This window comes from Bombus impatiens, unplaced genomic scaffold, assembly GCF_000188095.3.
Source record: "Bombus impatiens unplaced genomic scaffold, BIMP_2.2 scf_0406, whole genome shotgun sequence".
NCBI classification, from domain to species: Eukaryota; Metazoa; Arthropoda; class Insecta; order Hymenoptera; family Apidae; genus Bombus; species Bombus impatiens.
This window is the reverse complement of record NT_176825.1, coordinates 444,023-467,320: the sequence shown is the minus strand read 5'-3', so window position 1 is coordinate 467,320 and position 23,298 is coordinate 444,023. Positions and strand designations below refer to the sequence as shown.

At 37.4% G+C, this 23,298-nt stretch overlaps 2 protein-coding genes across 7 annotated transcripts in view; one reads left to right on the top strand and one right to left on the bottom strand.

Moving 5' to 3' along the window:
• The window catches only part of LOC105680879, a 59,447-nt gene extending 38,081 nt beyond the window's left edge, over nt 1-21,366 (top strand). For 4 of the 5 annotated variants that reach the window (XM_012386621.3, XM_012386624.3, XM_012386622.3 and 1 more), the window contains 2 exons: nt 15,575-15,711; nt 16,550-21,366. In XM_012386621.3, the coding sequence (XP_012242044.1) occupies nt 15,575-15,711; nt 16,550-19,066 (2,654 nt within the window). In that variant the 3' untranslated portion in view covers nt 19,067-21,366. The remainder of the gene's footprint in view (nt 1-15,574; nt 15,712-16,549) is intronic. The other variant, XM_024368219.2, reaches the window with a different exon arrangement.
• Nucleotides 1-23,298, bottom strand: part of LOC100749595 (tyrosine-protein kinase transmembrane receptor Ror) — a 356,505-nt gene that overhangs the window by 244,119 nt on the left and 89,088 nt on the right. The gene's annotated exons all lie outside the window — the stretch shown is intronic.

Sequence of the window (23,298 nt, the reverse complement as noted above, 5' to 3'; positions counted from 1 at the left end):
CATTACTCTCTAGATTTAAAGATTAGATTCAGCTAGAATCAAACATACGATAATCATTTATTATTCACGTTATAGTACCACGCCAGAATAATTTACTTATAATTCTCGATAAGAATGGATTGTAAACTATTCCCAAATAAAAAAAATAATTTTTTTTTAATCTCTTTCACAGTTAGGATAAATGAAATAGCGTAGGTGGATGACGTGGATACAAAGTGGAAGTTAGAAAAATTATTTCCTATGCAGATGTAGGCGGATGTTCAGAACGATAAAAATATGTACAGATGTAAACATACAACTAGATACAGTAATGAGTCACGTCGTTTGACCATTGTTAATTTTCAGAAATACATAAACTCTTTGTAAATCTTACAATAAAATAAGAACTCTATAAATAAACTCTTTCTAACAAGTTTTCTTAATGTTGCACGTATCTAAAACAGCAAATTTCTTCTTCCTTAACATGGTTTGTGATAGATGGTAGGTGAAAATTGAATAGATGCTAATATTTGCCCGTTAAATTAAAACTTCCAAGAAACCTAATACCTTCGAATCTAACCTCGTAAAGAATACATTTCCACTAAAATTATACATTTTCCTCGGTGTCTCTCGCCAGTGTAGCAGCCCACGTTTTCCGAAAATTCCAAAAATAGACGAAATTATCTGAAACGTAAAACTCGTGTATCCTCGGCGTTCGGCCCTCCCCGTGCTAGAACAAACTAACAAACATCGCTACGGCGGATTAAACGTGCTGGGTCAACGGTAATTTCGCCTTTTGACAAGTTTTCGCCTCTCGCGGTAGCGCGGCGGCGTTTCGTTATCGTCCAGAGAATGACCGCCATAAATTGCCCGAACTGCGAGACTCTCCTATTATCCCGTCGGCGCGCATTTAAAGTTCCCCGCCAAAGTTCCTGGTGAACTCGGAACCGACCATTATCGCTCCGCCATTATCATTATCATTGTTATTATAATTATCAGTACTATTATCGTTAATATTATTATCGTCTATTTCTTTTTCTTAAGATGCGCCGATGTTTATGGTAAATACGGAATTATCGTCAAATATTCGCCTTGTCCATCATGTATTTAAGAAATTTCGTACCAATGACCATGTGACCAAGAATAATGATTTTTATGCGCCGATGTGTCTCTATTTTGCGTAGAACGTTAGATGTGTTTTATTATTATCATTGCTTTTTATTTCTTTTTTTTCATCTTTTGAAGGATGGATTTGTTCACCCCAAAGTGCTTCGACCAAGTTAGGACGAGGCGTTGAATTTTCTTGTGTGTAGGGAAGGGTATTATTATTTGTTATTAGAGCTTTAGGTGTGTTTTATTGTTATTATCATCCCTATTTATACTTGTGTGCTTTTGAAGATTACATGACGTGTTCGTGTTCACCAGCTCGTATCTATATTCTCGTGTTATTGTCGTAGCGTTTTCTCGACTATTGCCGCTCTTTCGAATATCGTAGCTGATCGTACGTTTGAACGAAGGCGTGTCTTTATACCTAGTGTTTTAAAATAACTGGAGAAATTCATTGTTTATGAATGATAAGTATGACGGATATAACCATCGGTAGTACTGTCACATTCTCTTATTTCCATTGGTGTGAATTTTTATTGCAAATGGAGTGTGCTTTTTCATGTTTTCTCGTTCCTTTTGCGTATCATTTGGTACCGTAACGTCGACTACGCAGCTTTTCTTTTCTCTTTTGTAATATAAATATATCCGGCCTGTTACATGCAACTGCATCTTATCGATGTGCATTGCTTTGTCCCAATCTAGTTTATAATTTCCATTTTCAACTATCTTTTGTAGTGTGTATTTGGGTTATTGTGATTATTATTACTTTACAACGAGAGCTTGTAATACTGTATTATTGCATTATTACTTTACGAGAAGTTGCGATATTCGCATTTCGAAACCACAACAGAAACTTTGTCGAGTAAACGTCATGACCAGAAGTTCGAAGGGAGATCTATAGAGGAAGCCTCGTTCAAGGGTTTTCAAGGGACCATCGAACTTACTGGGGCTAAATTATTTTGCCTGTCGCGGATTTGGATCTCCAACATTGCCGACTGACTTGTCGGACAAGGCCTGCGTATTCCACGTTTTCTACAAGCGTGGTCTTTGTCTTTATATACGCACGTGTGTATACGTGTAGAAGGGTGTCTACATGTATATGTCGTGGTTGCAGGAAATTGGGTAATTCTGTTTCGAAAGTGGAGTTCCGTGAAAGAGGGAAGCCCAGTAGCAGGGTAGTTTGGCTTGGAGTAACTTGGACATTACATTGTTTTCTTTGGAATTGCGGTGGCTCGCTTTGAGCAGACACTGTCGAATGGCTTCAACACGTGGTTTGGATTTTTCAGCTGATTCTCTGATCACTTTGACGTTTTGAATTTGAAGTCTTTGCAGTTCTCGCATTCTTTCGTTATTTCCTGATTATTTGCCAACTTTTATTTTACGATTCGACGTGTGGACTTTTAGATGTGATTCATAGCCTTTTCAGTTTCTAGTACTTTTTGAGATTTTCTGTGGCTTTTTCTGTGATTATTCTTTGGATTTCTCTGAACTTTTATTTCTGATTATCTTACGAATTTTTGTCCTGATTTTCTATTTTCCCTGATTTTTCTTTCGTTATGCTATTTGCCTCTTATGATCTTTCACTCTCTACCATTTCAATATCCTTTAACTTTCCACTGATCATTTTTCGAATCTCCAACGAGATATTAAGTTTACGTAGATTTAATTTTCTTTAATTATTCCTTAATTATTCTATATCAAATATATTTATTTAACACTTTCGCTACCATTGACGCATATGTTGCGTCATCATCGCTATATGGGTATTATTTAAATATGGGTTAGTACTGCTTTACATTTACGTGTTTCGACAGAACGACGCAGAAAGATAAAAAAGACAATGAACGATATATTTTAATAGTACTTGACATACCAACGAGAAAAATATGAAATTTCAGAAAAAACTTATTAAATATCTTTTCACTCGATTAATGAATAAAATTTACGTTCTTCTGTTCCATACAAAGCTTCATATACCAGTGCAACGAGTATTAAGAGTGGCAGTTTGCTCCAAGCACTGAGAAATCCCACGCTTATAGTCAATAATGAACATAGCGTGGCTCTACACGAACGTTTCTGTTTTTCCATGGACGTTTCTCGGAAGAAAGAAAAGAAAACGAACGCTACCAGCACAGATTGTCCACGATTCCACAGTAAAGATTAAAGATTCAATGAAAGCTTGTCGTCTCGACATTTTACAAATGCTTTCCGGGAACTACTCCTCCAACTTCTTCCAGTTAAAAATACCGACGTCGGTGATTATTCAAAAGCGGGCAAATGGGCATTTTGACATGGTCATGCTTGGGAACGACGTCATCCAGCGTTCTATGGAGCTCCATAACCGGGAATATAGGGTGACTCACTTAGACAACATCAATCTAATTTGCAAATTTGAAATCATAGATATAAAATACAAAAAGGGCAAAGTTGTGGTATAAGTAAAGCAGCGAGCTTTCTAACACTTTTTTAAGCTTTCTAGCACTTTTGAGAAACAGGAAATTCAGATTGTAAAGATTATACGGAATCGTGGATTAAATAGAACGCAAAATTGTAACATCTAAGTGACGAAGCAACTGATTTCTAGAAAATTGATATTCCCAGAGTCTGGCGAATTTTACATGAAGAAGAATTAAGTTCATAAGAGATGTAAATTTCGAGTAAAATCTTGGCTCGAAAATAGTAAATATTTAAATTTCTGGTGTCTCGAATATCTAAACATAGAGGAAAAATCAAGCGGAAATCCTGTAGAGAAATGATGTTTATGTTATTTTCTCTGTGCATCGTTAGAAGTGTAGTGATCACAATTGTTACCACTTTCGTGCTGTATAAATATACAACAATGATCATGTATAAGCTGACTCGAGAACAACATTTCTAAACACCCAGTTATTTTGTATACAGAAATATACCTACTACGATCAGCAAGAAATGAATGAAGATATAAATGGAAAAAAAGGAAGTATGAAAGTTGAAAAAAAAAATTACAGAAAAGCGCAACTAATTAAAGTGGAATTTTTAAGGGAAGTTACTTAAATGTACGAAAACGTACGAATAAGGAAAAATACAAAAACTCTAGTTTGATAAAGAAATGATTAGGTCGCCTTGAGAAAGAAAGTTTTTAGAAAAGGGCAATAGATTAAAAGGAAATCAGAATATGTTCACTGCACATAGCTGAAACCAAAATTTCGACACTGTGGCAATATATCTTGCATGAAACTCGTCAGCCAAGATTTATCGATACCTACGTGATACCGCCTTTTCCTACAGGGACACCCTGTACGCTTGCTCCGACGATAATTTAGTGTCAAGAGAACTGTAGTGGTTGTAAAACTCGAGCGTGCAGCAATACCTCGAAGCCTGTCTGTTGCTTGAAACCATAAACAACGATCTCTTATTTCGACGACATTCGCTACGTCTGTGTTTTTCGCAGGTGCAACCGAACGTGCAATAAACTATATTCGACAAAAGAATGTGATAGTCGAGCCGAGGAACTAGGATTTCTGCCCAAGACGCCATAACTTGTCTGAAAATTGTCGATTTACGCGACACGTTGATTCTTTCGAGTGTTGAATAGCAAACGAGGACAACCGGGGCTACCTCCTTCGCTTTCCAGATTGCAAATCTTGAAAAGTATGAAATGTTAATGCTTGCCGATTTTCTGATTTGCATATTAATTTTACATTTATGAAAAATTCAGTATTAGAATTTTCCAATAAACTGAACGATAAATTCCGTGAAGCTTCAATTCACAATATTATCGATTAACCTTGTATATCATTGCATTCATTATATTTTCTATTTTTCATGTAAAAAAAGGTACATTCCATAGAGAATAAAATAAAATAAAACAATGTCGTGACGATGAAGATTGTTTCTTGAAATTAACGTTTGCTTGTAATATTAAATGCTGCAATTTAGAGAAAGTTTTCCATAAAGTACTCGATAAAGAGTTTGACGAATAATCTAAAATAAAATAGAATAATGTGGTGACGATGAAGATTGTGTTTTGGAACTAACGCTTGCTTGTTATGATATTAAATTCTATAGTTTCGAGAAAGTTCAGGAAGCTGAACAAGGCTTCTCACTTTGAACACGCAAATTTCGAAAGTTCACGCTGCCCTGGACACGGTAAAATTCGAAGATAAGATCGATTTCTAAGTAATTCTACTTTGCACGACTACTTAACCGGTCCTTGCTTTGAAGTTAGAAACAGCCAGTGCTTCATCGAAGATCCATCCTCTTATAGCGAACTTAGCGGATTAGGAAACTTACGAAGATCCTGAAATATGACGCCGTGGGTGAGATGTAGATAGGAGCACTACTTTAGCCTTAGAATGGAGAAAATCCTGAAACGATCTATCGTAGAAAGCTAAAGTTAAATACATTAAATTACGACAATGAGCGTTGAAGTTAGATAACATTATCATATCCAAGGATTACCTAATTATTAGCCTGCTTTGCATTTGAAACAGGAAAATGTGCATAGACAATGGGGACTGTCGTAAATTCTCACTCACAATCCATTAGTTTTGGCACGATTAGTTGCCACGATTAAACTGTGGATGTGCATGAAAATTCGCATTTTTTTTTTTTTTTTTTTTAGTATAACGTAGGAAAGAAAATTCAAGAACAGATTTGTTTCTCACATCAAATATCACAATGAGCTTTATTCTTTGGATATTTTATTTAGATGAATTGGCTTTTCATTCGTTTCTTTACTTCCAAATTTCATATAAATTTGATTTGTTTCATTTAGACGTACTTATGTTTCATATTTGACGTTTATTTGTGTTTTAGTAATTATATTCGTACGGAAGCACATGGAATACTAACGCGACGATTTATAAAAATTATTTAATCACACAGAACTTGAAAATACGCTAAATTAAACGTACCAAGACTAAACGCATTTTAAAAGACGATGATATCAATTTTTTAAAGTAGGCGAGACTTGGAAAATCTATTTGATAAAAAGATTTGATTTGATAAAAAGAAAGGAATAAAATTCGCACGAACGTAGGTTAAAAATAGGTATAGAAATTCTAAAAGGCAGACGGAGATGCAGAGAACCAAAAGTACATTCGAATGTTTCTGAGTAATCTAAAAATGGAAAGAAACACTTCAGCCAGCGAGCTTCCACGAGGATTGACTTTAAGATGGCACGCAGGAAACGGGACGTCTCCGTGAACGTCGAAACAGGAAATATCGTCTGATTTATAAGCCCTGGGAGTAACCACCGACTACCTGGAACGTTCGTCATTCTGTCAATGGGACGGTTTCCCTGGGGCGATAGTCTTGCATACGCAACACCGTTAAAAATATAGAACCACTTACTCTATCATGCCAACTTTGAAGAACACCTTCGGGAAGAATATGATGTTTCCACTATTTTCAATTAAAGGGTTTTGGAAATTCAGTATTAGACTGTGGATTTTTATGCAAATTTATATTTTTACGAACACGCGTAAAGAGGCAGAATCTAAACAGAGGTTCGTTTCGCCTATTAAAAATTACGACGAATGTTCTTTCGAATAGTTTACGTATCTTTGTATATATTTTATTTTAAACTTTGTATATTAAATTTTGCATAAATGCGTAACAACTCATAGTTTATGCATTATGTATAAATAACACTATTAAATCTCATTTATATTTGATTTTGTCAATTTTGGAAATAGGTAAATCACAGGAAAATATATCATTCTACCAATTTTAAAGGCACAGAGGATATTCTGATCCTTCTATTTTGAACTAAAAACTGCGAAATTTACGGGGATAGACATTTATAAATGAAAACTGTCGCATCACATTTATTTGATTTTATCTACTTTGAAAATAAGTCACGGAAGAATATTCTGTTTCGTCTAATTTCACTTGCAAAGATTCGAGAACTACGAGAATAGATACGTATAAATTGAAAACGTCACGTTACTTGCTCCGTTCTGCCAATTTTACAAATACGTTCCAAAAAAAATCTTCTGTTCTTTCTATTTCGAAGTGAACAGTTTGAATAATTTTCGAGAACGAGTAGGATATAAATTGGAAATGTCAAATTCTCTCCGCTCTGCCAATATTGTACGTACGTTTTAGAGAAGAATATTCCATTTCTTCTATTTCAAACCGAAAATCCAGAAAACTCGATGAAAACAGGTATTCATTAATGTAGACAGACGTGAGTCTGAATCGAGGTAGAAATTATCTGCCGTACGCGAGATCTCTAAATTTTAATATAAAATTCGTCAAAATACAATTAGTATGAAATTTTGCACCAGTCGTGTGTAGGTGATTTTAATTCTTCGTATAAAAATACAAATTTTCATCGAATTCGATAATCTCACGACTGATCAAATTTTAATGTAAATCTCCCTTATTTAATGTAAAACAGTAATCTCTAATTGTCAATTTGGAGTATGAGATACTTGACGGAATCGTTTGTTTCGATCACAGAATGGTTGAATTCAGAAAATAAATAAAATTGGACATATATATAGTTGTAGACTAGAATACGTTTGATCTGGAACAAGCATATTCTACTAACTTCGGAAAATTCTGCTCCTCTTATGAACCTCTAATTATTCTAACTCACATTGGCTATAGAAGTTACTATAGAAACTATTCTTCTTTTATGACATTAGACTTTAGAAAATTTATTTAATCTCAACTTAATAAAATATTATAAATTGATCAACAAAGGACTTGTTTGATACTCCTAACGAAAACCTGAAACTTTAGGTGAAGAATCAAAAAGTATAAAGAAGAAAAATTTTGTAATAATTATATCAAAGTTTCCACGAAAGTTTTCCTGAGAATTTGCAGAGTTTCAAAAAAGTAGAATCTTCCTGAGTTACCGATGTCTCCTGCGAGAAGATAATCCAACTATTATACATAGAATCTATAATTTCTACTAAACGCTTTTTCCGAATTTCGTTTCCAAAATGAAGAAATCATATCCGCCTCAATTGCAGATCTATCGATATCATTACGATCCGAAAGAAAACGAAAGTGTATCGATAAACCTGATTGAAAACAGATTTATACTAAACATTTTCGATTTAAGAAGAAAGCTAATTAAACATTTTCATTTTACAAAAGAATACGACTATAAGTTACGTGTAATATGCTCGTAAATCAATTTTAAATTTATAATTAGCATTAAAAATTTCAGAAGAATGACTAAAAGTAGAGACCGCGAGTCTGATCAAAAACAAGCTTATTCTACTTAAAACCATCCAACTGTCGAGCGGTTAGAACTTCTGTTTCAAGCCCATCCGATTCATCGAAAGTTTAGCAAAATACGCTAAAATGAGTATAAGAAAAACATAGCGAAACTATGTATCTTACAGAGAACAGAGTTACTTCGCTCGAAACTCGCGATCATTGAAACAACGATATAATAGTCGCTTCTCGAAACGACCAAGGACGCTGCAGACACAATAAAACGGCAATTAGCGTGCTCGAGAAACCGAGTCTCGATTCATCATTGGTCGATCTCGTTGAAATATCAACGCTTCGAAGGAATGCTCGCCGAGGCGGATTAATCTTCGCGCGGGAGGCGACGAGTTAATTAACGCGGGTTATAAATACGAAAGGCAATCTGCATTATGGTAATCGGTTCCTCGAGTTTCCTGCGAGCTTGCCACGTCGTCTCGCCTCTCTCAAACCTGATCGCGATAATTTACACGGGATATTGGCGTGATCTAATTTTGGCCGCTGGCAGACGCCCGTGTCACGTTCGATTATAAGCTTACAAGCTTATGGCTTAGGACCGACCGTGCCATTAAGCATAGACGATCGGCATTTTCCCTAGTAATACAGTTACTGTCGTTGGTGCAATCTTTGCAGGCTCTATGAAAGTCTTTCATTGACAGATCAGTTCTCGTTTTGATGCGAAATAAGCGAATGCAATGGAAGGAGATTCAAAGTGCAGGATCCTGTTCTCCTCGGTTAAAATGTCCTATCTATTATTTCAAAAGATGCAAGGAAACCGAAGATTTGTTATTTCTTTGTGCTTGTAATATAACCCAATTTGAATATCATAAGTTTACTCGGGTAATAACCCGGGGAACTTTAAATATTTCAACGTATCGTGAAAAATAAAGAGATGAAATGAGAATGGATAGAAGCGCGAAGAAATGTAAAGTCTGCGGTTTGAAATTTCAAATTTCAAAATTCCCGTTGTTTCAGCTTCGGTAATCGATCTGAAATTCAGAAAATCTGACGTTCTTTCTTCTAATATCTACAATTTCATCGTTATCGCGCGTTAAATTGAATGAATATCATTATGCTTGTTACTATTATTATTGTATTACTCTTAATTTCCACTTTCTACATTCTCAACCACGATATCTCACGATACCACGATGAAGGATTTCAATAATTTTTTTCATCTAAAAATATTCTCAATTGCATTTTTTTCCACGTTCCAACTCGTAATATTAAAAGTGTACGATTTTACATTCGAAAATAAGAATAGGCAAATATAGTTTCGAACGTCAAAATTGAAATATTCCCACTGTTTTCGAACCAAATATTTAAACTTGTTACCTGAAATGTAAAAACTCTGGCAATTTTGCCCTTTCGGTAATCCACATCAAAATGAATATCTTCTGACCCTATTCATTTTCTCTTTCCACCGTTTTTCAATCGTACACGCCGCAATAATTCCAATAATTTCATCCCTTTTAAAATATTCGCTCAACCGTCATTGCAAAAAGAACCTGTTCCAACCAAATCTCTGCACATCTTTCGGCTCGTTATGTCCGAAATCTAAAAGTTGAAAATCGAGGCTGAACGATTCGCATTAGCTCATTAAAAATGAATATTCAGCGCACCTATCCCTTCCACTGAATTCTGCTGTTTTCCAACCACACCTCGCGGCAGTTTAAATAATTCCTAAAAATATTCACGAGCCGCTTGAACCATCCACAGAGACCGTCATCCTAAAACCCGGTTCAACTACTCTCTATCTCTGCCGATTCTCTGGTTCGTTAACATCGGCCGTAAATATGACGGGCAAACAGGCGCGAAGTTTTCTTGCGGAGGGGCGCGCGATCAATCAAGCCGGGCTTACGCGATTTCTTGTTTTTAGCTCAAAGGGGAGGGAAAACACAGCCCACGGCCGTTTCCTCGCCGTTGCTCGACGTTCGTTTGCATCCACGGGACGCAATTTCCATTTTTCAAAGGGGCCAACGTACGCAACCCAACCCCGATGGAAACTTGACGAAACCAAATACGCGGCTCGCGCTGCTGCTTTGATCAGTTTCTTCTTTAACAGAGAGAACGCCGGCCTCCGTGTTTCCTCTCCTTTTTCCATCGAGCATACCAATCTCCGAGTTAATGTACGTCGTCTCTGTTTATGTACCTCTTCCGGTCTAACGCAGTTGCGATCGACAAAACCTTCCCTCGCCGGTGAAATAATTAATATAGAGCTGGAACGGAGAACCACGAGCTGCGTTTTTGTTTTCTATGGTTTGGTAGGAGGCAGTACGGCGAAATACGACGGTTGTCGTGGCAATTGCACGCTCAAGTCTCGCGTTAATTTGACAGGAGTTATGTGCACCATTTTCTGATCTGGACTTGAATTAATTGGTAGCATGTTTAGAGGGTAAGAATGGTTTCAGCCAGGATAATATTTTAGGGCGAAAGGTTGACAGGGTCTCGTTAATCCAAAGTTGGTGATTTTGAATTGCACTCGATAGTTGAGAGATAAGCTTGCATCCTACGATTTTCACTAAGATCTGCGTATGGAATATATGAGTCCGGTTCGAAGCTTCTGGCTAATGCTGTACATTGTCTATGTCGATAAGATAGTTTTTAGACGATGTTGAGTAATTTTCGTATTAAATTCGTTCGTAAGACGGTCCCGTTGAAATGGAAGCAAAGGCAACGTTGGAAAATTTTCCGCGTTTGAAAAATGGCTGAATGTTTCAGCAGATAGAAAAATACGACGAAATAAGGAATACTCGGTGCATGACAAACTAGCGTTACGAGCCGTGAACACGTTCTTCCGTGTCATCTTTACAAATATCACTCCCACGGAGCCCTGACATTTCGCCAACGCGGAAATCCTTCTGGAATAAATAACTTGCTGGAAAGGACGATGTTACGCTACGATATTCGCCCAAATCGGCAACATGTTCACGTTTTAAAACAGCTAATTGAAATAGAAATATTAAAGCATACCTGGCAACTTGAAGTATTAATTTGGTAAAATATATTTTTTCTGACATTTCAAAGTAACAATCGTTAATAGGTAGATATTTCCTTCGATCCGGATATATTTAATAAATATTTCTAATAAATATTTCGCAAATGAACCTCTACATTAAGCAAGAATTTAATTCTATATAATTAACCTATCACTATAGTTAACATACTTATTACCACGGTATCAAAATCATTCCATGCACTAAATATAATAAAATAAGCCACATCCCACAACATAATACAAATAAAATACTACGTATAAATAATATAAATAAATGAATAAATGTAAGAACCAAAGAAGCATCGCTTATCATATAGTACAATTTCCAACGAATTTCAAAGAACCGTAACCTATCTTCAACAAGACAAAAACTCACTATTAAAACATCCTACATAAAAACTAGAATATACACGTCTTGCAAAACGAATTTACATACACTCGTAAACCCAAAGTATCGTCTCAAGACCGCGAGATATGATGCTTATAAAAGTCATTTAGCCTGTAAATACGATCGCACATTACACGCTAACATCACTATGATTCATCCCTAGTTACGATCTCTTTTCACAGTTATATCCATTATCCTCGTCAATCTCCATGCTACGTAGATACGTTTCGGCCAATAGACAAGAAACGTTTCGAGTTTGACTCGACTCGACGCGACGTGGCGATTCGTTACAAACCCTTGAGCATCACGACATCGAATGAAACGAGAATATCGGTGGAGGAAAGGTTTTTTCTAAGAGATGCACAAGAGGGGATACAGCGGGGATGTAGAAAAAGAAGAAGAGGAAGAAAAAATGCAAACGACCGAGAGATAGAGGCGCGAGATTTAATAGGATCCAAATAGCCGTTGGTGTCCAGCCGGAAAATCCGAATTTATGAACCTCCGGAAGGATTTAATTTATTTAAATTTCCAAGCGGCCAGCGCCGTTTTAATCCTGATTTACCACATGGCTTTTCTTGTTCCACCATGCAATGGGCACCGCGTGCGGCTTAAGCGGCCTGTTATCACGCGGCTGCTTATAAAGCGTGTTTGCGCGGCCGATAAGCGGCCATGAAACCGGACTGGCAGTTTTCGAACGCGGAGATGGATAATGGAGAACGCGCGGCTTCCGGTATCAAACGTTCTAACGGTTTTATGATAGGTACATGATCGGAAATTTTTCACACAATCTCTGGACTGTTTCGAAGGATTTTTTTTTTTGGTCCTACTATGATTCACGAATTTCTATATTTCAATGTCGCTGTTATTTTAATATGCGATATTTGTACTGTTTTAAGGAAATGCTTAACACTAAAACTACCGATGGTTAATACGAAGCTATTTCTACCAAAAAACGGTCAAAATGACTAGTCTTTAAAAATAACTAATAATAGAATATTTTTATATTCATTGATTTATTACTTTCTTACAGGAGTAATTCCATGTTATGTAGTACATTTTTGGTATTATTAATCCATCTGGGGCCATGATCCCTAGACGAGGGTTGACACATTTATAAAGTTGTAGAACCAGTCATTTGGACTGGTGTGGTATTTTTAGTGTTAACATCTAGCGATCCAGTGATCGATCTGGAATTTTTCTGATAACTGATATCATCATATCGAATGATACGCGGCAAAAATTTGAAAAAACGTGTGGGGAGTTGTACAAAACAAGGAAACTGGTTAATTGGGGATCGATAAACAGATAGCAGAACCCTGTTACACTTTGACAAGTATCAGTCATTTTAACTGGTATTAGTATAAATAGCATTGATACAAAATTATTTCGAGTTTGAATACATAAAAAACAAAATAATATTCATTATATTATTCTTTTAGTTATCGTTGCGAAAGTTATTACATCATTGCGGAAAAAAATGTAACATGAAATAGAAATTCTAAAATAAAATTGTAAAATCAGTCAATTTGACTGATGTGGTAGTTCTAGTGTTAACACGAAATGGAAACGGGAAATCGTGCATTCCAATCAGACTTTTGTCACATCTTGACCAAACAAAAATATATATATATATTTGTTACAAAGAACGTAGCAGTCGTTTATGGTCACGCTTAGCTTTTGTATTATTCCAGGCTTTCAAAAAATCTGAGCAAATTATTAGTCTTTGCTATATCATAAAACGAGTTTTCAAGTCGAATAATGGAAAGATTTCTATGTTCCACGATCCATTCCATGTCCATGATCTCGGAGAATAAGCAGATATTATTGTTTCAATTCTCCTAAACTTCGTTATTCCTAGACAGTTTCTAATGACAAACTATCAAACCGATCATATTATTAACGTTTAACGACTTTGATCGTATCACGTAGAAGACACAAGAAATGACGAAATTGACAGATCACCGGTGATCTCCTCGCGTCGCAGTTCGAACGTTTCACAAATAACATAAAGAATTGAACTTTAGATATAGTAGTAAAATTTATTGTACGAATCGAACAGAGTGACGGTTCAGAGTGTTAGAACAGAGAATGTCCAGAGCTGATTTTAGGAAGGTTTACACACTATGAGTTTGGCTCCTATGGAGGGGGTGTCGCCAGTAGTGTCGCCGGGGTCCAGGTTAGAGATGATCATGCTGTTACTGTTTTTTGACACTGGAACACTCTCTACGTTGTTGTTTCGATGACCTGCGGGATGTTTGGGATGTGCGGGAACCCTTTGGTTTTTCTGTCGCTAATTTATGGCTTTGTGACAATCTCCTAGCTTAAAAGAGCGACAATCTGCGATGCACGCGCGAACATATGGAAAACAAAAGAATCTTTCAGGTTAGAAAAATAATGTTGATGCAATTTTGGATCGCAGCGTCCGAAGCAATTGCCAAGAATCGGAACCACGTTTACGAAAGCCGAAATCAAGCCTGACGGAACAATGCGAACTTCCCGTACTCCTTACACAGTAACTTCCCACTTATCGTCACAATCCCTTCGCCAGACAAGTGGCAGGCGAACTTCCTGCGCACCTGTATCTCGAGACGCGAAGACAACCGCAGTTCGCGTGTTCCCTCTAAACACCGAGCTTCCTCTACGATGAGGGAGCATCGCATTAATCACTCGAGAACGGCCAACAGACACAATGGAAACAATCCATGAAGTCCATCTAATCGACCTCCTAATCTCCGTTTCGCCGAACGATCGATCAAAAAGCGCGCCTTGAAAGTGCGCGCGTAGGACGAGAAGAACAAAAAGCAGAAGAACGAAGAAAGGAAGCCTCGTTTTATCGCGATTTTTCATTTATTTCGCGGCGTGCCAGCCTTTCGTCGGTTAGATTAGGCTTTGCCGAAACTTTATTCGTATCTACCGGCTAAGTAATTTGAAGGTCTCTCACCGTGGGTGATTTATCACCAGTTCCTTGACGCACCGAAAGACGAAGGGTTAGAGATTGTTACCAGGCCTGACCAATGATCGATCGTTTCGATTGGTGCAACGGACGGTCTGTCCGTTACCAGACCGGTCAGATCGTGATTAAGTGATTTCCACGAGAAAAACGAGTTCCAAGAGAACACGTGGTGTAGAGTTTTCCGAGCATTTTCAAGCGGATTCAGCATCGTTGAAATGAGCTTCGAGCCTTGATCTTTGAGAGTTCGAGTCGTCGTTTAACATGTAAATGTTCGAAGTCAGTGGGTTCGAATCTGCAACTGTAAGAGCCCTCCTATTGTACTTAGTGCTTGGGCCTTTGAACTCGAAGAATCTTTAAATTATTGTGTTTGTGTAGGTGGTTCGTTTCAAACGTGATGAAACTAATTGATAACTCTAATTCGTGTTTTTGACACAATTAAATAAAATAGTCGCTCTTCAACTTTCGTAACTCCTTTTATACGCAGAAAATTACCGGTACTTTTGCACGAATTTCATTTTACACGGCCAGGAAACGTATTCTTCCATGATCTTTATTGATTTTATTAGATTTACTCAATTTCCAGTGAGTGTTTATGTAGAGGTACGTGTGTTTGGCCTGTGTCCAGTCGTAATCCGAACCTCGAAACGTTAATGAAACTGAAGTGGAACTTGAAAATAAATCGAGCCACAAAGATTGTCTTTGACGCAATTGAAAAGAACGTTCGTTCTGAAATACGATACCGACAATGATAACGAATAAAATTTAATCTGTTTTTCTAAGGAGGAAACACCTATTTGACCTAATTACGGTATAAAATAATAACAATAATAATTATTGTAATAGTTACAATAATTTGTCAAACGTCTCTTCGCGCAAATTGTGGAGGAATATATTGAAATAAAAAAAAAAAAGGGAGGAAAGTAATTTAATTCGATTTCAGGTCAGAACGACATCAAGAAGCTGCGCAGAGAGAACGAGCAGCTGCGTAGGGAGATATGGAGCCTCAGGGACGAGTACGACAAGCTCGAGGAGATCCTGAAGAGGCAAAAGTGCCACCTAGAAAGCGAAGAATACGAGGTAACTCGATGCTAAAGTTGGTTCATTGTGAATTGAGACAAGGGATGACTGATCGATTCGTCGATTTTCCAGATTTTGCGTATTTGATTGATAACAGAAACTTTGTTTTCGCAGTGGTATTCTGATTTGAAGGATACTGATGGGAAATTAATGTACGCGAGGAATTAGCGAGAACAAGTTTATAAATTACTTTCCCGAAATCGAATATCGATATATTAATATCTCATATAAATATCTGCTTAGGACTTGCGTGGTCATCCATGAATGATTCACGACTCTGGAAACAACTCCTTTTCTTAATTTTGTTAAGAAATTAAGATTTCTGGTATTTTCAAAGTATACATTCTAGATAAAACCACTTAATTTACATAATTACTTAAACAATGCTTAAAACAGTTGGATGTTGGACAATGATCTTAAAGTCAATCTTTATCAAAGTATCATATAAGTAACATTATACGTATATCAATCTGTTGTTTCTAAAGGATACTTCGACGACTCTATTCTCCTGATTGGTGAAATCGAAACGTTTATAGCAGTGATTCCTTGGTTGTTTTAAGCAGTGTAATAATTGTAGTCTACGTATCAATATATAAAATTTGATTGTTTGCATACAAGAAGACCAGAGAGAAGTTATTAGAATTATTATAAAGTTATTACAATTATTATAATGTCCTGATGGAATTAATCAATTTGAATATCGATGTAAAAATTCAGAAGTACTTGTTACGAAATTTATAAAAACTGTATTTTTAATAAAAATTAAAATGTACATGGTATGTACAAAAAATGTTACAGATTAGAATAATTAAGAGATTTAAAGGATTATACATTTCAGGATCGCTCCGATGAGGATGGCGATCTGCAATCTGATTACTCCTTCGAGGAGGACGAAGAGCTCAGCGAGGAGGGCGAAGATACCACCAAAGAACCCGACAAATCTGAGCAATTAGACAACGCGGAAAATCAGAAGATTTCCACGGAGAAAATGACTAGTAACGGCCTTCATAGGCTACACGTAGACTTCGACGACTTATCAGTGGTCGACGAAGAGGAAGAGCCGAAACGAGACAAGGATAAAAAGGAAGTTTCTTCGGAAGATGTTCTGCAATCCAAAGAACAGAAAAGTCCACTTTCTATCCTAAAGTCGAGGCAACTTCACGACAACATCCCCTTCTGTCCTGGCACCTATCAATCATCGACTTGCTTAGGTAGCTCTACTTACTATAACGAGTATCCTTTCAAGTTCCCAAGCACGCTAAACCTAATGCTTCCTGCTGATGCATCAACGATGCTAACTTCTCCGTGTCCAAGAATAAATGCAGACCGAATAGGCCCAATATCAAGTTTAGCAGGTCCGGCTATAAATGAAATCAACGATCAAATAATACACGCTCCTCCTGTAGGCTGGCAAAGTAACGTTATAATGCCTCAGACACAGGTGACGACGTATGGAGCAACCGATACTGACGGAACACCAAGTATCCAGAGCTTTGCTACAATTCACCAGGAACAATTAAAGCAACAATTCGCATCGACCATCGGTGGTTTTCCAAATTTTCCAAGCTTTGTGCAAAGAAGAGGCGTTGGCCTAAAACTGTCAAATAATCCACTCAACTCGACATTCTTTGGAAATAGTCGTCAGAATTCGGAGAAGATGATTGAAAATGGTTGGAGTACGAATGCAAATTTGCCAAATATGAAGGGACCAACGGATTTGAATGTTAGTGATGCAACGAAGATAGAGACAGAAGAGAGTCCTGGGTTATCAGGAGCTGAGAAACCGAAGCATTTTTTTGCCCCACTGCCTTCGAAATTAAAGAAACAGACTGAAGAATCCTCGCCGACTGTCAGTCACTTTGGAACCGGGAATAGTTCTAGTAGTGGCAAGACTGGATCCACTGTAGTCTCAAAAAGTCAGTTCACATCTCAAAAGGGATCAGTTGATCTGTACGTTGATGGAGCAATTCCATACGAGGGCAATCTGTTGAATGATAAAAGTGAACAGAGGACGTTCCTAAGTACAGACAACTTACTAATCGCTGAAGTCAAATCAGGTACGACCAATCAATTGACAAAGTCGATGTCGTGGCAGGATTTACCTAGTAAGTCTCAAACCGCTTCGGTCAATCAATCTAACAGTAAGCAGCAAATATTGACCCGAAGTGACAACACTTTGGACAATATATCAGACTCGAAGCCATACAAATCGTACCTGAACGTCACTCTGAAGGCGCCTCGCGTGGAACAGGCAGTGAGCCCCGACATCCCAGAAATCCCCAAGTTACCCACCATAGACTATCGACTCTTCAAGAACCCCTTTCTACGAAGTTTCGAGCCGTCTACCAGCTACATGAACCAGAACAATGTCACCAGACCGCTGTCCGTCCAAGTGAACGATGACAACCTGTGCTGCTACCCATCACAATCTGAAGTGCCTACCTTTAACAGAGTTCCTTTTTCAGAAAGGTACAGACCGGTTCAGTCTGACAAGAACCGTCTCTTAATCCCATCTAACCAACTAATGAATGGAAAACTGATGTCTCCAACGAGCAAGCCTCAGATTCAGGTAACGTCTTTTGAGAGACCGAGTCCGCATACTCTAGTAGGTCCACCTACTCCTTACGAATTCAACACTATGCGTAGGTTAAATACCAATCCCTATTTACACACACAGAATTTGTATCAGAACGTGCCATTTTTGCCAAGAGGAGGCTTGTATCCACAAAGAGGGATGATGTACTACGACAACCTAACATTGAAGGTGCCAGCTCAGACGCAGACCTCCATAGATGGAGATTCTCATCAAGAAGACGAACACGTGTTTTCTCACGAAGAAAGTGTACCGAGTACACCAAGTGGACGTAGGAAGAGAACGAGCAAAAAAGAGAAGTGTAGCGCCAATAAGGAGCAAAAACCTGCGTCACCTACTGTTCAAAGAAAGTATAAGAAGCAGAGTAGCGTCACGTCGTCGGAAGTGCCAGAGTCTCCTGGAAAATCGACACGAAAGAAGCCTACGAGACTTAGTATTACTACGACTACATCAGAGGGTCAGGAGGATAAAAACGAGAGCAGATCGTCTTCGTCTGGTCAAGATTCGCCCAAGAAGGAACAGATGAGAAGGGTGTCTCTCTACTTCAACGCTAAGAAGAGGCCTTCGTTGACTTCAATGAGGACAGTTAGAAGTGGCAGCTTGGATATTGGTCGAGAAAAGGAGGCGATGGTGCTGAATTCAGAGAGGGAGAGGACTAATTCTGTTAGTAGCAGAGAGATTGGCAGCGTGAAGGCAAGGAAAGCAAGTACCAGCAGTGGAAACGTGCCTTGGTGCGCTTGCTGGGGCAACGGGTGTGTTTAGGGAGTCCGTAATTGGTTTTATTGGTGGCTCTGGCTGGATCTAATTAAACGTTCGAGTTTTGTTTATGTTGTGGCTTGGCTTATCAGCGTGTGGCCCTCGGGTTTCATTTTAATCAGCCTGGCCTGATGTGGATGGAATGTCTTGCGGGGTTGATATCTTTGAGGAATGTGAGAGTGTTTAATTTATTCGGTCTGTATTGTGAGCCAGCGAATCTATAGTTCGACCAAGCGAGAGTGATACTAATTGTAAGAGGAATTTAGAATAAATAGTCCAAACCATCAGACTACGTTTCTAATTGTACGGTGTACTTTAATTCGATACATCTACAGTATCGTTTTATCAAAGAAAACTTTTGCCGCTCATTATTTATGTAAAGAATCATATATTTAATCGAATTTCTACTTGTCATTCAATACACTAGCAGAGTAACTGATTAGTTCCATCGTTTCAGACTTATGCAAATTATTGGTTCTAAAATGAAACACCCTCGAAATAGAACTGTTACAGTATCTCCTCTGATAATTCAATTTGATTAAATAATTAAATAAGAACACCTTTGAACTTCCTCAAGTGCTTCTGTGTTACCAGCAACTTTAATAGCACATTTTCCAAATGTAGACCTCATACGAAATTGTAATATTTTTATTATAAATCATTTCAGTATTTCACACATCTATGTATCACACATATATGAGTTTTATGGCAAATTTCTTCATCTTCGATGTATTTAGTAATTGGCGATAGAACGAAATTAAATGGATAGTTTTTCCCACTAAAATTTAAAGTTAAAAAAGAAGGGCGGTATTTTATATGCACCGATGTAATAATAATTCTCTACTCTTAAGTTGGGTGGATTCTTGGGTAGCCAAGGAAAATATCGAACAGAGAGCTAGCATGCTCCAGGAGGAGTCGTATCGACCTTCACTTCAGCGTAACTATACTATAGGGCAACCGCTGTAGCCAATGGGGGAGGTCGTAAAACTAGCGCCGGCAGAACCAGGACACCATAAAACCCGTTACCGTTCAGGTGACAGTTGCAACCGTGGTGTTCTTGTCAGGAATACGGAAGCACAGTCTCTGCCCTCTCACGATGCTTAAAGCGCAAGTGGATCGAATCAGGGGATTAATATTTAACGAGGAACCAGACGCGGAGAAGCCAGACCACGTCAATGATCGCCTCGATAAAAGTTCCGTGAACTGTGCCAGTAAAAAGTCCTGGTATTATCCAATTTTATATCGATTACTCTTAATACCGATTCTAAGAATAATGGAATGAAAGGATGGAATAAAAGTTCGATTTTCTATTCGTTCGACTAACCAGTTTGAATTTAACCCTGCTGCGATCTTCTTTTATTTTCTTTATATTTTAATCTCATTTTTATTTTAATCGGATAAAGAGCTTACTAGTAGGATTTAAGAAAATTTGAGAAAGAAAAAACTGAAGAAATTTCCTAACGGTAGAAAAATACGGAGAAAACAGGAGAAAAATGATTCATAGAACGCGATTCATAGAAAGCTTTTTACAAGCTTAAGCTTCGACGTCAGTTACTACGTTAAGAAATAATACGTCTGCGCATTTAATTTAAGCTTAAGGGGCGATATTCATTAAAAAAGTTCGAAAGTATAAGTTGTTGTAAAGTGAAACGAAGTCTGTTTGATGTTTCAAATCTTGCGTGATTTCAAATTGATGTATGTAAGTCAGACAGATTGGTTTTTATTTATAATGTAATCTCTAAGAGATGTAAATATAATTTTAAAGTAAAGTTTAGATCATTTAGAAGGAATATTTATGTTTGACAATCGTATAAAGTTTATTAAAAAGTAATAAGATAAAATGCATTTTTCGATGCGGGGTTTCGAAGTGCTGTTGTTTAACAGAAGCCGAAGAAACACCAATTTTTTTTTCAATAGATAAATAAAATCGTAGGAAATTTAGCAATATTATTATAATATAGAGTAATTGCAATTTTTGAAAATTTCTTTTACAAATATATTCTCTTTGTACATAAAAGGTAATAATTTCTTAAAATATCCTACGAAAAGATGTAAAAAATCATTCGAAGTAAAAAAGCTATGTAAAATCTCAGCCAAATTAGCTGGACAATATTTTCTAATATTTCTAGTACTGTGCCTAGAAAAATCCAATCAACGATTCCAACTAAACTTCGTATACGTGTAATTGGCTAGAGTTGAGAGTAAAATGCGATAACTTCGTTACTCTAACAATCTCTAATGTGAAATTTCATACAAATATCCCAGAAAGATTGTACTTTTCAATAAAATTAATTTCGATATGCTCATCCAACAGCTGTTCAATATTTTCCATATCCTTCAATAAGAGATTTTTCGTTCCGAGAAATTATTTACGAATTGAAAAGCAGACACTGTTGAGGATTAAAATCATCCTTTCTATTTATACTTACTCTAACTGAATGATCCCCTTAATCCATTAATAAAAAAAAAAAAAGAAATAAATAATAACTATTCATATCGACTGAAAACTGATTCCACTTCGAATCTCCGCTTTTGTACTCGAGATATTAATATACTAAAAACATCCTGCAATTTGCGTGCAATTATTTTCCGATCCCCAAAGCTCGACTTGATACTACCAGCAATTTTTCCCCATGGCTCTTAACAAACCACCATGGTACACCGGCTGAGGAATTACAACGGGGCAGACCCTTGTATTTTCGCCGAGTCATTCATCCTTCTCGGTAATTCATCGAATTATTGATTATTCTACGCAACTTAGTCGAAGAGCCCGATTTATTAATGGGTCTGGGTGCGAGGGGGTTTAGCGAGTGAGCGCGCAAGTTAAAGGCAAAGTTGGCGAGCATCTTCCGCGTAAACTTTTCCAGCGTTCTCTGTTCCCGTTATTCCATCCTCCAGCAACTCCTTTCGCCGTTGCTTAAAAGACGCGGAGAGTGGAGCAGAAATTGAAAGAAATCGAAAGAAAGGAATCGGCCAGGTAAATTGAATGTACTTACAATTAAACGCGCCGCTTCTCCTCTCTTTTCTCTCCTTTGCCATTCCGCGGGAAGGAAAGTTTAAGAGCATCAAGAGGGAGGAAGCCATGAAATGGAAAGAGGAAACTTGAACCGCGGCCGGAGATAATTTCTTTCCGCGAAATGCTCTTTGATTTTTTTCAATAAGCAGGATTTTCAAACGAAATTATATTTATGCGCGAATTTGTATTTATGGAAGTTCCGTAGCCTTAATTTATGATTCCAGGATTGCTGGCTTTGAAATATTGAACAATTCAATTTATTTCGGTGAAAGGTATCCCCGAGTCCTTTAAGATATAATTTACTTGTAATTGGCTTTTATTGTAGAAATTCAGTCATTTTTGCTAAACGTGAAATAAAAATTGTGTATTTTTAAATCACAGTAGTTCATAATTGTAGCGATAGAAAAATAATTAAGCAGGTAGATAATGAACAGAAAGAAATCTCACTAAATCTCCACAACTTCGCATACCACGAAATCGAAACTGAAATTGAAAAGCTTATTATCAAACGGAATGAATCTCAAATGCCTCCTTCCAATTACGTAATCATCATTTTTGACAAATATAATTTTTCCTGCCACAGAAACAGAAACCTCAAATTACAAACCTCATCACGGAACAAATCGAATTTCAGAAAGTTCAATTTCCAACTATATCGCCAAAACTGCATTGAAATGTTTGGCTTGCCATGTTACAAAATCAGAAACCTGAAATTTTTATTAACATACCTGAGGCAATGAAAACTACGCAAATATGTATTTCGCTCGTTAAAGCCTACAAAAACTGAATATTTTTTACATCTCTGTATGTTACACGCGTGTTGTACATTTTTGCATTTTTAAATTATCCGTAAATGCACAAAAATTGCAGTTTACTAAGTATCACAAAATCGGATATCCTAAATCGAAAATTTTATCGGCAAATAAAATAAATTTCAAAAGCATCCACTCTGATCGCATTACCAACACAAAAGGTGAAAAGTGGCAAAGTACGAAGACAAAATCGCGGCGACAAAGATAACCAAAGCTGGCAACGATCGACGATGAGCTTACCATCGTCTGATAGAGTTGGAAGCCGAAAAGGCGAAGGTTCATGGCACAATGCCGGCTGAAACAAAGCTTTTGGCGTGGAAACGCTCGCGAGAAAAGGCGCGGGCAGGTTGCAAGGGTGCAGTGTCAACGTCGACGAGGGTGCACACCGTTCGAGAGGTGGGGGGGGGGGG